Source organism: Denticeps clupeoides, chromosome 8 (assembly GCF_900700375.1).
Source record: "Denticeps clupeoides chromosome 8, fDenClu1.1, whole genome shotgun sequence".
Taxonomy (NCBI): Eukaryota; Metazoa; Chordata; class Actinopteri; order Clupeiformes; family Denticipitidae; genus Denticeps; species Denticeps clupeoides.
The window spans coordinates 10,120,583-10,136,484 of record NC_041714.1 but is presented as its reverse complement, the minus strand read 5'-3'; the positions used below and the strand labels follow the sequence as shown (position 1 = coordinate 10,136,484).

Genomic DNA, 15,902 nt, shown 5'->3' with positions numbered 1-15,902 from the left:
GCCTCGCGCCTCACCGTGGGGGGAGTCTCCTCCACGCTCTCTTGTAGAGGAATTTGTGAGCGTGATGGTGATAAATTTGGCCGATGAGCGATGGAGAGCCAGCGCTCCGCTTGGCAACTATTAATTCAGACACTTGGCGGCTCTAAGCTGTGGGGGCCAAATAAATTACAGCCGCACATTGAGTGTCGTTGTAAATCAAGACCATGCCAGGCAAAATTGATAACCTTGAATGTGAGGCATGATACCTTTTAACTCAAGATAATGGACACAACTGATGTGAGCATTGAGAACCTATTGCATGTTGGGTATGTTTCGCTGGAATGAGGAGGCATGTGTTTTTGTGTGTTTTGTGATGAGATATGCTCTGAGCCAGCGGCCAACATCAATATGTTTCTGTGTTTTGTTTGTGTGTGTGTGTGTTTTATGGTGCTCTCTTGCATCTGCATGAACTCCAGCTGGGTTACTTTTGCTTCCCCTCGAGATGCCGAGCGGTTCTCCTCATATCCGTAACACATCCTCCACCACAGAGGAGTGACTGAGGAAGATCTAAGTATCCAAATACGTAAACAGCAGAAAGAGACTCCCAGAAAAGGGGGAACCTGCATGTGTATGTGTTTTGTATGTGGAACAAAAACACCAGACGATTGTAACCTCAGTACTGCTATTGCCAAGCAGCAGATCACTTTCTGTCTGAAGAACCTCCATCAGCATAACAAGGTTTCATACAGTATTTATTATGAGAATGTGTTCATCAGATGATTATTACATATTACTCATCAAATTGTTATTTGCCCGTATTACTTGTTATTGTTTATGACACCCAATGACAAATTATTAACGTTATATACTAAGATTAGGAGATTTCCAGTACCCATAAAACAGTGTAAAATTAGCGTAAAATTATTGTATTCAGTGCAAAACCGACATTATAGAACATCACTGTCAACGGGGAAAAACAAGAATATAGGATGAAACCTAAAGCCTCTAATAGCCTGGCCTAAAAGGATGGTTTACAGACAAAATAATTAACAAAATCATGTACTAGTTGGTCAGCAGAAAGTGTCTGTCTTTTAGGCAGATGTTTATGTGGAAGTGATGATTAATTAATGATGGTTAATCATTTTTGAAGGTTGTGAAATTTACATCAAGTGTAAACCATGCTTAACTGTAATGTATTCTGTAATTCAGAGTGGTTGACCCTCCGTGAACCTGTCGTAATGTTAGCCCTCTCTCTCTTTATTTTCCAGTGAATCATAGTTTAATGGCTTCCAGATAAAGCATAAGAGCAACAATCAAGATGAACTCGATTCCGTCGATGGACCGACATATCCAGCAAACCAACGACAGGCTGCAGTGCATCAAACAGGTAGGCGGAGCACTGTGAATGCTGTATGTCGCAGGCTCAAGAACAATGAAGGCCAAACATGGTGCGTATGCTGTGCATACACCAGTGCATTTGTGTTGCAAGCGATATAAAGGAAGCTCTGCCACTAATGGCATGATGAGTAATAGACCTCTTTGTTTGAGGATAACAAGAAGCCTGGGGTTGCCAGGGTAGCCATACCTTGACAATGGTTTGTGGGAAGCACAATGGTGATTATTGAACATTGGGATTATTGAGCATCTTATTTACTGTAGCATGTGGCTGAGCTGACTCTACATTATTTATAGCTGTGTTTATAGGTCAAAAGGTTGGAAGCAAAGCCTCACCATATTTATTAGTGCTGATATTACATCACAGACTTGTCACTGGTTACGATGTGCATTTGTGAGGGGTTGTCTGTATTCTGTATTATATATAGAAGTACCTGATTATTAATATTTAAACGGGTTTTCAGGCGATCTAAAATTGACATGGCTCCTGTTTTTATTGAAATACGTTGAATAGACTACATTAAAATGTCAATGGTTAGATTAGAGTATGCTGCAGTTGTGGTGCTTATGATAGAAAATGTATTTGGTTCATAATCAGTATGTCTGTAATACCTTGATTATAACCAACGACCATCCTTTTTGTAAGTCGTTTTGTTTAGAAAAACGGACTAGACATGAATGGAATCATTTTATTTCCTGATACATCAATGCAGCAGTGAATTCTCATGGTAGGACTTTCTCATTTCATTGATGCTGCTATTTGAAAGCAGTGAAACAACCATGAATGTTTCACGAGTTTAAAAAAGAAGGTTTTTGGCCTATTCAGTGTGAGGGCCATTTAAGAATGGCTTCACTCGGATATAGGCCACTTCTCTTGCCCCTCTTCCATGCCCCTCTTGGCCTGACTGCAGGATGTTAGAGGGGCATTTAGCCCAGGCTCCTCCTGTAGTTCTCAGCTGCCTTACATGGGCATGTGTTAGCCTTCCAGTTAGCTGTACTGGGATCAGGTTGCACAGAGTCACAGGGATCCCTCTTCCTGCCCGGCCGGATTCTACCGGCTCATCCACTCTCAAGTCCATCAGAGAGTAACACCAGTCAGCATTCCCCAGCTCAGCGCAAGTTTGAAACACACACGCACACGCACACATACTAAAACCCTAGGCTACGATTGGCAGAGCCTTGATCATTTTTTCCTGTGTGTGTGGGTGTAACTTTTGTCTTCCGACAACTTTATGAAAGGGTGTTGCATTGTTCCGTTGTGCGTTTCTTGGGAGGTTGAAACATTGCGCTTGCAAATCTGCTTTTCCCCTGGATTCCTCCATGACTTACCCCAAGCTCTGTTTTCCAACTGGCTGCTGTCTCAGTCGAGTTGTTTTGCCTATTCGGTTCTTAACAAATGACACTGTCAGCACCACTATTCCATCCAGATTGCTGCTGATTAACCCTAAAGACGATGCAGAATTGATTGGCCTCCATTAATCAAGTTGATAAGCCTGAGTAGGAAGTCATAACTCATGGGTCTCTACAGGCGCTGTCTGTATCCTTATGTGGGTGTCGCCAGGCAGAGGACATCAGAATGTCTCTGAAACAGATCTTTGCATGCAGACGGCACGCTGTTGCAATTTGGGGAGCGTTGGCTGTGGTCCAGTCTGGTCCGATCTTGCCTGAGAGTAAACAAGGGCACCTTATCACAAACTCATCTTTCTTTCTTTCTTTCTTTCTTTCTTTCTTTCTTTCTTTCTTTCTTTCTTTCTTTCTATCTTTCATCCTTCCTTCTCTTTGTTCGCTCTCTGTCTTTCTCACTCACTTCTGAAGTGTCTGTATTCAGACTCACTTGTGGTCATCTGTCATTCATTTAAGTGAGCCTTCCTTCACCATTTCCTGCTTGTTGGCCTCCAGCTTTTCCAGCATTGGAAGCAGCAGAGCCCAGGCCTGGAAGCATTTAGGCGCTGTCAGTCATTTAAAAAAAGTGCTCTTCCCTAATGTACTGTCCGATAGTGCAGACATCAGCGTCTCTCCTCACCTCCTGCAGGAGAGGTCGTTTAAACACTGCATTTCTGCTGCTTACAGCTTGCAGCATCTGCTGGGGAGTAGCTGCTCTAACTGTGACCTTCCATGAAACGCAGACCTCCCGCCGGTCATCTGCTTTTAAAGTTTTTGATTTGTCGATAAAAATGAAATATTATCAGACAACACTGATTGGCAGTCGGCAGACCCCCACCCATCTGCCGAACCCCTGCCCTGTATTTTCTTCTAACAGCCAGGAGCTCCTCCCTACCATGTCAACACATCATCAAGACCACCGCCTCAATCCCTCCCCCTCAATCCCACCATGCCTTTACCCGGCCTCTCTTTTAAACATGTGAATACACACTTAAACAAGAGAATTTCTTTACTTCTTCAAAAAAGTCCTTTAATTTTTCTTCATCTTTTTTTTTGTGATGCAACAAGCTCCAGACGGAATGGATGAATCTTCACAGCCAGTAATCACCCTTATGTTGTCAAGGATTTACCCAGCAGGAGAGTACAGAGATGGTATTAGTGGCTCAATGCAGACTGGCCCTTTTGTCACACAAGCTCTTTGTCCGACGATACGAAAGACGGCCATTCAAAAAAAAAAAAAAAAACACACGCAACGACCTCTGCTGCCCCCTAAAGACAATGATGCCTCCCTGCTTCCTGGGACAGTGCTCCTCTTCGCCCCCTCCCTCAAGTGTACTCGTTTTTTTCTCAGTTACAAATTGCACAAGAACCATTCAGCCCTGGCAATGTGAAGAGGCTCCTGCGTCTTTTGATGAAATTAATTATCATGTCTTGTGAGCCATCTTGTGGAAGCAGGAGATAAACAATAAAAAAAAAAAAAAAAAAAAAAAAACGAGTAAGCTGGTCTTCATTGAGTTCCCACCACAAAGCACTGTTGCCACGCTCTTTGTTTAGCCTACTGGCTGCGGCTATTGCTTTCAAAGTTGCAGATCTATTACATCTTAGTGGACAAAAGAAGATGAGGAGGCTGGATTAAGCTGCCGGCCAGTGGCGGCGGGAGACCTTGAAGCAAACAGAGTCTCATTGTGCCTCGGGAGGACGTTTCCCAGAATGCACAGTGGCGCGCTCAGATTGGGGCATACTTGGATTACTTAGAGGGTCCGGGAAGGTCACACAGATTCTGAAGAGGTTAAACAAAGCAAAGAAAGGATGGCCGTTGAGATTTAACTGGGACGACCTGTTCTAGAAATTAACTCCGTTCTTAATAATTTGCATTTATTTCTAATGAAAGCTATTAAGCCCTCAGGTCAAGTTCTGGTGGACAGTGTCCTGATATATTTATTTTTTTAACATCCTACAGCACTTACAGAATCCAGCAAACTTCCAGACAGCAGCAACAGAGCTGCTGGATTGGTGTGGAGACCCCCGGGCTTTCCAGCGACCCTTTGAGCAAAGCCTGATGGGATGTCTGACGGTAAGACAGCAGTCGACTCGGTGTCATCCCTGTCAGGGGGCCCAGTGACAAAGGTTAAAGCAGCTGTCATGCTTCACACACAGCTGACTCCTCTCTCTCTCTCTGTCTCGCACTGTAAAACACCGGTGCTTAAGCACGGGTCACACCGAGGTTCTCACCCCTGCCTCCGCCCCACCTCCTCAATAGAAGCCCATAATCGATTATGGCTGAAGGCCAGCGGGCATCACCTGCCGCCTCCGCCAGGCTCACGCCGACTCCCGGGGAATTTGGTTCCTTCACCGGGATTGATTTCGGATTTGAGCGATCTCACTTTCTCACTTATAATTTGTAAATTGAATAGGCCATTAAGAATAAGTATTGCTAAATATGGGGATTAATACATGGCATGTCTAGTGCTGTAAATACTTATGGCTGTAGTCTTGAGGGATTAGTGGATTTAATAGCATATTAAAGTAGCCCTGTGCTAATGGCAGAATAATCATTATTCCTTTAATAGGCCATATGGCTGTTGGTGCCATGAATAAAACCTGCGTAATTTAGCCACCCCATTTAATGCTATACAACTTCTGACCAATTATTGCAATTTGTTAAATGTGATAAGTTAATGTGAGTTAACCATTAGAAAATTGTTCTCACTGAAACAAAGCATGGTTTCTTGTTGAAATATAAACATGTTATAAAGCTAATTGACCTTTTTAGTAAAGGTCGTTTTGTTAAGTATTGTTTAATCATTTGGGGTATATTGAGAATGAGAAAAACTACGTTACGGGGATAAAAGTCTTCCATCTGTGCTGAAAGCAAAGGAAATACATGAATACATACACATACAAAACTTGTTTTGGGGGTCATTTCTGTCCCTATGGGCGTGCTGATGGGAGCAAACAGATTCAGTTGCACAAGCTACTAGCTGACTCAGAATTTCCTTTCAGCGCTGCAAAGTCAGAGTATTAAAATTGAACAAAATAATTTATTTCCTTTCATGTGTTTATTATCCATAAAGCAGTGATTTATTTCTTGAATTTTGTGTTTGTATTATACATATAGGGTAGAGCTCCCAAAGGTGCACCGAAGAGATCAATGCATTTTATTTACAAGGGTTTTTATTTTTTAAATATGTGGTTCATTGACAGCCCATTAATCCCACTGACTATTCTAAGTGATCTTTCTCAGAAAGCGTCCTTGCCGAGAACATTTCTAAAATCCAGATGAATACGCACTGGCCTGCATGGCAGCATGCCTGCTTGCACCGTTTGGCAGAGGCCATTGCAGAACAGAAATTAAATAGTGGCTGGTGATTCACACTGTGGTTTTAAAAACACAGTCTGAAGGAAAAAGCCAATTGATCTGTAATGAAGTGGCTATTAATCATGCTGATCAGGAACTACATTCCGTATATATTTTATAGTAGAGTAATATGAACTATGACTATGTTTATTGATTTAACTGCTGCTCTTATCTAGAGCAACTTATAGCCACAGAGTCAGTTCCCCCCGGAGCATCGTAGGTTTAATTGCATTTGTGGGATTCAGAAAAGCCTATTTAGCTTTGTGGAAACACTACTGTACCACTGCTGCATGTATGTACATATAGAAAAATGTATGCCTAATTAAAACATAGTACACATTATGAATATTATTAATACACATGTGAAAAAGCCTTTGGCTATTTTAGACCACTTGGTCACCTTTAAGCAAGTAATTACGATGCAGATGATCAATATTATGAAATGGCACGTACCATTTGTCAATATAATTGAATAAAAAGAAGTATTCTTTATTCACTGGGTGACTCTGTGTTTGTGTATCCCCATAGGTATTGATTGTGAATGAAAATGCAGCTAAATGTATTATAAAAACCCGTTTTCACTCTTGATTACCTGGGTAGCTCTTTCGAACTAGAAAGGAATTTTTAAAAAATCAATGTCAGCCAAGCTCCACTGCGGTCAGGTTGATTTGTTGCATTTAAAAAAAGTCTTATCTTCAAGATATAATTAACAGTAATAACACAAGTCATTAATTAATTTGAAGCTGTTGAAGAAGGCCCACATACAGCACTGTTGTCCCAGAGTGTTTTAATTGGTTTTAATGTAACTACTTCTGCGCTCAAGATTTTAATATAGGCTCTTAAAATGCTTGCAGATTTACACAGGAGAATCTTTATCAAAAAGGCTCTGCTGTAAATAACACCAACTATCGGCCCCGTAGTGTGTATTTTAATCAGGCCTTGTCTATGCAAAGTTTTTGGATAGTTCCAGCATTAGCTGGCATGCAGTGTTAGCTGGCGCCCACCCCGATGGGGACACCCCAGAAACTTAGTTGTGTTTTTTAAACAGCTACTGAAATATTCAACACTTTCAAATATTAAAAGGCAGTTCTTAAAATTGCACATATTCATCATTTCCATTTGAGAGATTTTGTGTACTCACACTCAATTTTACTGATGCGCTTTTCCTCAGGTGGTCAGCCGTGTAGCGGCGCAGCAGGGTTTCGACCTGGATCTTGGCTACCGGCTGCTGGCTGTGTGTGCGGCCAACAGGGATAAGTTCACCCCCAAATCAGCAGGTGAGTCCTACCAGGTCTCCTCTCAGTTTGCTCTCATTTAACGCCTCCAGCCCGGCTCGGGCGACTGGACCCATCGGACAGGGCTTAAACAGCATGTCGCCTGAAACGATCTATCCCTGGGCTTCCTTTAAAACTTCCCCCACAACCACTGCATGGGTGCTTAATAAGAAGATCACAACAATGAGCTCGTTTACCAGCCACAACTGGAAAATATGATGAACATCATTTCATAATTTTTTGCATTGACGATTTGTGCCGCCAGCTAATTGCATGACTGTGGGTGGCCCAGTCAAGTCCAGTCCTGCTACAGATGTTTTGGGGTCCTCATATGCAGACAGATGGAAAGAGTGCTGTCTTAATGCCGTTGGTGACGTCACATGTCAACTTTGCTCAATGTGGGTCTGTTTGTTATCTATATTCACATGCGATACGACGTTTACGAGAAAATCGCATGGAAGAAAGGCTTCCCTGATTCCTTTTTAATGGGTTGGGCCATTAACTGTGTTATTTAACAATCATCACTGGATGACTTTATTAATTACAGTCTTTACTTCAGTTTATCTTTTTGCATGTGTGACACATTTTCTTGGAATTTCATTTTAATTTTAAAGAGCAAAATTCTGCTCTACAGATATATCATTGTTTATTTCAGGCAATTTTCAACGGACTCCACGCCCAGGTATTTATCTAAAGGGGAACCTTCAGCTCTCAGTGCGGGGAAATTGCATCATTATGTGGAGGCTTTATACATGATTGTGGTTTCTTTGGCCTGTATTTTAATTCAGACAGTGTGCACCTGCCAAAAATGTAATTGTAAATTCAAGACGTATTTTATTTTATTTGTCTTATTGCCATGTGTTAGGGGAACAACGTACCTCTGTGTTCCCAAGGCGCACAGCAGGCCAGCTGAAGCACTCCATTCTCGAACATTTGTCAGGACAAACAGTCGATGGCCGCTGGTGAAACAGAGATGGATGGGTGAGGTGGAGCTGGGCAGTATGTAGTGCTCTGGAAAAATGCCTGACAGAGCTGGCTGCCCTGAATGAAGATGAACGTCAGTTTGAAAGGCCGGCGTGTGACCGCTGTTAAGGAGGGTCGTTTAGAGGTGTTTGCTTCCCTGAAAAACCTGAGTTTGTGACCTGCCAGCTGTGTTAATATTTTAGCTATACTGTACACATGCATGTTTTTCATGTCTATTGGTGTTTTTTTAAGAGAATTTGCCCCCGGTTCTTGTTGTCTGATGTATCTGGGTTTGTAACATCAGGAATAGTTGTATAGTTTTTTTTTTCAAGGAGAAAGTTTAAAAATCATAAAATGTCAGTAAATAGCCTGAGTATCCTGAGGACCACTGGAGGAAATGGACAAGCCGAAATTTCATCTCCGCTTTCAGTCGATTCTGTTTGAGCTCATCAAGGACCTACACAAGTGGACAACAGAGGCAGGGCATGCTCAGTTCATGCACACAAACATTTATCTGCAGGATAGTTTACGTCCACAAACATTTTGGGGCCTCGGGTCCTCTGTTTGGTTAGACAACTGCCGGGCTTCCACAGCAGGTCTGCCAGGGTTAAAAGTGCCCTTGCAGTAGTGTTTTTTTTTTTAGTTGTTTTTTTTTTTTAATCACATGGTAGCCAGGATGGCGACAGGGGGTCGGTCAGCCGACACCAGAGACTGGGACTTTTTGTGTGGCTCACACACACACACACACACATACACACAGAGAACAATCAATATCCATCTGGGTGGGCACGCGCCACTTCAGAGTGGCAGCTTCTGTGCAGTCTGATGCCTGCTGCCTTCCTAATTTGCCCTGTGAAGTGGCATTGTATCCACGGCTATAGGCGGTATGTTCACCGTGCCAGTTTTATTTGCCCAATGAGAGGATCAGACTCCTGCCTTCATTGGCCTTTAGAACAGACCTGCCCCACTGTTAACAGAGGAAGCCGCTTCCGCACACTGACAAAGTCCATTAGATAATTGTCTCAACTCCAGATCTCTGAAGCTCCAAGAACCTTCTTACCTACTGCACAGGGTGTGGATTAGTCAGCATCAGAGGCTTTTATTTGCTGTTTAAAAAAACACCTGTGATGTTCCTGCTCTGCCCCAAAAAATAATTGGCTCATCATAACTAAAATAATTGCCTAGATCTAATGAACAGAAGGGGCCATTTAGTAGGGTTGGAAGGAGACTGGGATCACCTGAAGGCCATGGATGATGGAAGGTGATAAGCCCAGAATCCTTGTTGATGCACATTCTTTTCCATGGCTAGAGGTCTGGAAGGTCTGAAGGGTGGGCCTGCCCTCTCACAGATGTTGTGTAGTAGCATAATGGTAGTAGTCTATTGGGTAACACACTTGTCTCTGAACCGGAAGACCACAAAGTCACAGGTTCAAACCCTACTTACTACAATTGTGTGCCACAGCAAGACACTTAACCCCCGAGTTGTCCCTGTAACTACTAACTGTAAGATGTTCTGGACAAGGACGTCTGATAAATGCTGTCAGTGTCATAAAATGATTTTAAGACTGCAAACACATAGCAAGTGAGAATATTAACTGTAGTACAATGAGGATATTAACAATGATTACTACTCTGCATTTAGACAGAGCAGCTGGGGTCTCGTATTCACCACTAGAGTACCACAGTTTGAGAAACAATGTTTTAATGTTCTCATGGCCCATGGACCACATCCCATGAGATCACCACATACAGATACACGATTATGGCCCAGCTACAGTAAGTGGCAACAACACACAAACATATCCCATAATACAGCGCTTCAGGTGCCTTGCAGAATGCGATCTTTAATCTGCAGCTGAGTCTGTACAGGAGCAGTTCCCACGTTGACAGCAAATGGGTTGTGCACCTTAACACCAGCACGTCACTTCGCCCATCACTATACAAAGTGATCTCGCGAGACGTGGCCGAGTTTGAAACATGTGTTCTAGTGCATTGCTATGTTCAGGTCAGATACGCTTTACTAGATAAAAACAAATACAACCTCAGGCTCCTTTTAAAGTCCATGTTAATGGTGTTCAGGCAGCCGGTTTCATTCCCTTAAACACTTTATGATGTCCCTCGACTCAGTCGGCCGTCTTAGATCAACAACTTGTTCTTCCCGTGGTGACTGGCTTGCTGACATTTAATAAAAACCACATTAGTATCAATCATGCTGATAGCCACCCGAATTTGGGTAGCTGTTCCCTGCGCCTCGCTGATCCAGCCGCTGTTTATACATTTGCATAAAAAAGCAGCTCCTCCAATTACCTCTCTGACTTGAGAAGGAGACGCGTGTGTGCTCCCTTCCTCCTGCTGAGATGTTTTGACAGGATAATTTCAAGATGTGCCACAAGTGTCTTTAAAACTCTTTGTCTTTATGTTTTTCCCCATTGCTATTTTTGGCCTCTATAAGTGTATCTGGAGTGCAGAACCGCTTTTTGCTTTTTTACTTTCCTCACAAACCTTGCTGAACACATAGGGCAGTGCACAGCTTAAACCAGGACTGATGTGTGACTAATAGAGGCAATCATGTATGCACAGCATCTTTGGAGGGTTCCTGTTGGGAAAAGCTGTGGAGTGTAAGAGCAAGTCCAAAGTTGTGTGATTGCTTTTAAGTTATTTGATTTGAAGACATGTGATCTGTAAATTCATTTAAGTTGCGCATTTGTTTCCACCTCACACTCTCGTGCGAAGTGCTTTGATCGGGACAGTTTTGAGGATTTGCGGACTGGAGAAAGTCTTCATTAGATTCGGTAAATGACGTGTAAAAAGCTTACGCACGCTCCCAGATGCTGATGGAGATGTATTTGTCCCGACCTCTTCGCCGACTCTTCCCTGGAGCTCAGTGGAGAGGAACAGAGGCTCCGTCAGAGGCGCTTTCTCCTCCATTTTCCCGTCCGCCTGCTACAAATCACGAGGTGTCATGTATGCGCTACCTGCCACGGGGCTGAGTGATGGTCCACACTTTTTTGTGTTTTGCGGTGACATTTTAGGAGCAGAGTAGAATTTTTCCCCAGCCAGTTCAATGAATAATTCTGGTCAATTCGTCCATCTGTCTGTCTGTCAGTATACCCGCTGCAGCTGGGTAAAATGGCCATTTTTTCCCCACCACTTGTTCCAATTTTAATATAACTGATTATTACAACTCTTGAATATTGAAACAAATTTGAATAAATTATTAATTTGGTATTAAAAACTCACCAACATTTAAATTAGATGCATAAAATATACATTTACTTTCTGTTTTGTGTAGTCAAGAATAACAGCTTTTGGAGGTGGTGGATATAAAACCTACAGGACTTCTGACAATTTGATTGCACATTCACGATAAGTAAATACAGCGTTTCGTTTGTAATTGATACCTAATACCAACTAGCCTTCCTAAATTTATTTATATCTGTAAAAATATATCCTTAGATTTTTTTATTAATATTCACCAGTACATTTTCCTGACCATGGATAACTCCTTCTGTTAGTCTGTTGGTTGAAAAAAAAAAAAGTATTTTAATGCTTTGTTGTCATGTAGGAATATGCACTTGTGCAAGGGATCTAGCAGTGAGCTGGTGCGTAAAAGAAAGATCTGGCAGGGCTGAGGAATTCTGTCAGCACACTGTAAATCAGCCCAGCACGGAGGCCACGTCAGTCCCACAACCTGGCCGCCATGTTCACAATGACTGATGTCTTTCAGAGTGTGCGCGCACACACACACACACACACACACACAGCAGACAAATGTCTGTAAATTCTAACTGCGCTGAGGTTCAAAAGAGGAGATGAGGAAAAAATTGTCAGTGTTAACGCTGACCCAATCAACCTTACAGACTTTTATATTTAATTACTGCTGACTAAGAGCCCCCATATGAATTATTAACAAGATGTTGGATTTCCTTCTGTAACAGACCTGTCTGTTTTTTTTTTTTTTTTTTTTGACTCCTCGCTGTACCTCTCTTTAAATGATGAAATCACTTTGCAACAAATATTGGAATGAAAACTGGTTGTCTTCTGGTTTCCGCAATTGACAGTCATTGGTTGCTGCTGTGTTGAGATTGTGCCATCCTTTCTCAGCAGACCTTTCTTTTCATATATATACAAATATGTATACACACATTTACTACTCCTAATATTGAGGTTGAGCTGATGTGCAGAAATGATCAGTGATTTGGATCAGAAGTGAGTAAATTAATTGGCTATGTGTGCATACGTGTGTTTGTGTATATGTGTGAGGCTTCTGTTTGAGTTTCAGCTCTTCACTTAATTTTTAATAGAGGCTGTGCCCTTGACAGTCTCTGCCATTTCTTAGAATTATTTCTTTCTCCCCTAAGCTGGATATTGGCCACCTCCATCAACGTTGTCAGGGCGTTGATGCAATGTTGAGCAACACGGATGATGCAGAGAGGCAAGCTGAAAAAAATAAACCCCTCTAAGCCTTATATAAAGGAACATTTCTTCTTATATATTGTAGGACAACATTATATATTACTGGAATTGCTTAAGTAAACATAGTATCGTATCAAATTAAATATATACTGTGTATCTGGGATTTGAAAGCTACTTGATTACACATAACAATATTAATATAAACAATATAACAATATTACATATTATATAACACATTATTTAATCTCAGTCAAAATTTCCCTTGATATTGTACCCATTAATTAATAATATATTAAAATCAATGTACAGTAATTTAATGCTTTCTATTGGCTTCAACTGTGCACATGATATCAGAGAGATCACTATGGTGTGAAATGCATTATTAAAACACTACATGGCTCAAAAATATTGTCAATTTTAAAACAAATTTTAGACATTTCAGAATAGACCATTAGTAACTAAATACTGAACACAGACAATGAAATATTATGAGTCAAATGTTTGGTTTCAGTTATAGTGTTATTATATTGATGCTCTGACTGGGAGATTTCATGCATTGCATTTCTATGAATTCTTTGTTCTGATCAGTGTCCAACCTGTTGCTGCGAATGTGCAGCTCTGCGTTTTACAGTATTATATGCCACACAACTGTAAATGTAAAAGGACATTGTACGACAAACACATTTCAAATAAACAATTAAAAGATATCAGACTGTTAGATTTTAATGAATTTTATGTTGATTTTCTTAGATGAAAACAGATCTACTTTACCAGGTAAACACCATTAAAATAGGAAAGTGCACCCCTTTTTTAAAGTTGAGGCGACATGCCTGTGTGGTTTAGTGCAGCCATGACGCACCTCTAATTAAGAGTCAGGACAACCTCTTTTTTCCACCATTAGGATATCCACTTTACACTATGCACCAGATCATCAAAAACCAGGCCCTCTGAAGTGAGGTGTGGAGGAGAGACATGTCTGTTGTGTGACAGGTGCCGATCTGAAAAGCGGAGGCAATTTAGCACATGATATTATGTCTAATAATTTATTATGGGGAGATAATAAATGAGGAAAAGTGTCATGCCAGTTCCAGCCTTTCACTTTATCAGATGTTTGAAGCACTTTGTGACAGGCAGTTAGTGTTGAAGTGGTGTTTCCCCATCACTCATTAACTTCACTCCGTGGCGTCTGACGGAGGCATCGCTTACGCAGAACCCCCGGCTTTAATTAGCACGCCCTGCACTGACGGACTTAGCAGCTAGTACGGCGTGAGCGTAGCTAAACGCCCCCCCCCCCCCCGATTATCCACCAGTGAGGAGGATTCCCTCTCCGCTTTGATATGAGTAGTCGACGCACACAGGGCCGACTTGGGCAGAATTGATTTGCACTCTGGCTTGGCAGCAGGACACGTCAGGCCCCTCCCCCTTCTGCAAGTTTGTAATGTGAGTCGCCCGCATCTTCGCCCAGAGCCTCTGTGTGTGTGTGTGTGTGTGTGTGTGTGTGTGTGTGAGTGTGTATGTGTATATCTTAGCAGTTAGGAGTGATGCATCTCTAGACAGGAAGAGACATCAATAATGGCAGCAGCAGCAGTTTTGCCTTCTCGCTTTTTTATGAATTCCCCTTTTTTTTTTAAAAAACCCTAGTTTAACCCTTTATAAGCAGCAGGTCTGGTCTTGTTAACTTTGAACTGATTTTTTTTTATGTCTGTCGGTAGCAGGTACAGCATGAGTCCATTAGCAGTGAGCCCCATCTGATTGCCCATTCCTCTGAAACAGAGAGAGAGAGAGAGAGAGAGACCGCCGATGAATAATTGATGTACATTGTGCAGTTGGTGGACAGGCAAGGGAAGGAGGGAAAACAGAACAAGGGTGCCCTGAGAAGAGCGAGCGAGCGAGGGCGGGCGGGCGGGCGGGCGAGCGAGCGAGCGAGATAAAGCGCAGGACTCTTTGCGATTGCTCAGGACGCGTTTTTGAGCCGCTTCAGCCTTCCGCTGTGTTTTTCCTCCCTGAGCCATGAGGAGAGTGAGATGAGACATCCAGTGGCAGTGCCTGGCAGTGGGTAAGTGGGCATGGGTGCACGTGGGGGTGTGTGTGTGTGTGTGTGTGTGTGTGTGTGTGTGTGTGTGCACTTTGGTATAGGGTGTTATTGCAGTAGTGGGATAGGGCAGATTCTGGTTAAAGCCTGGCACAAATCTGTCGAGTGCTGCTCGTCACCAGGGACTTTTCGAGTTTTTTTTTATTCTTCCTGGAGGTTCCCCACTGTGGGACCCGGCTAATGAAAAGGGAGTTTTAAAGCCTGGCCGGAGTGGCGCGCGGGATGGAGCTGAGGCAGCTGACTGGGTTTGACCTACTTCTCTGGCGCTGTATCATTCCGTCTTCTTCTCTCTTCCTGCGCAGCTCTCCCTCACACGCACAGAAAGGGTCAGAATGGGTTTGATTGTCTCTAGGAGGAAGCGATGACCTACTTGAGGCAGTGTGTCCCCCCCCCTCTTTTCCACGAGTCCCCTCAGCAGTTTGACGTGTGCCCAGCGACAGCCTGGCTCCAGCCACTCACCCAATTACACCGACGGCAGCGCGGCAGCACTCCGGCTCCGCAGACGTACTGTAATTGGTGGTGCTTGTAAGTTCATTGTCTCTGAGTTCCTACCGTAGAGTGTGTGTGTGTGTGTAGGTTCAGTTTGTTGTATACTGTGCATACAGTGCGGGCTGCTGTTGTAAATGGGGACGTATCTGTGGGGTGGTAGTAGCCTAGTGGGTGAGACACTCGCCTATGAACCAGAAGACCCAGGTTCAAATCCCACTTACTGCCATCGTGTCCCTGAGCAAGACACTTAACCCTAAGTTGCTCCAGGGAGACTGTCCCTGTCGCTCTGGATAAGGGCGTCTGATAAATGCTGTAAATGTAAATGTAAATCTGTTGAGCGTGACTGACGGGGAATGTACAGAAGCTGCGTATTAGGCGCCAGGCCGCTCACATGACCGCCGGGAAGCGCTGTGCACGTGGACGCGGGGCCTGAGAGGCTCCGGGACGCTCCGCCGGGCGCCTGTCCGTCATTCGTTCATCAGGCTGTTTGCTCTGTAGCTGCAGGGCTGCCTGGATTGGAAGTGCTGATGAAGCCGGTTTCTGCTGTCGAACT

The 15,902-nt window shown here is 43.1% G+C and overlaps 1 protein-coding gene across 9 annotated transcripts in view; it reads left to right on the top strand.

Annotated features, from left to right (window-relative positions):
- Nucleotides 1-15,902, top strand: part of zmiz1a (zinc finger, MIZ-type containing 1a) — a 103,169-nt gene that overhangs the window by 63,320 nt on the left and 23,947 nt on the right. For 6 of the 9 annotated variants that reach the window (XM_028988843.1, XM_028988842.1, XM_028988846.1 and 3 more), the window contains 3 exons: nt 1,248-1,366; nt 4,718-4,831; nt 7,287-7,392. In XM_028988843.1, the coding sequence (XP_028844676.1) occupies nt 1,298-1,366; nt 4,718-4,831; nt 7,287-7,392 (289 nt within the window). In that variant the 5' untranslated portion in view covers nt 1,248-1,297. Of the gene's footprint in view, nt 1-614; nt 718-1,247; nt 1,367-4,717; nt 4,832-7,286; nt 7,393-14,742; nt 14,825-15,902 lie in introns of those variants that run through there. The other 3 variants (XM_028988844.1, XM_028988851.1, XM_028988850.1) reach the window with 3 other exon arrangements.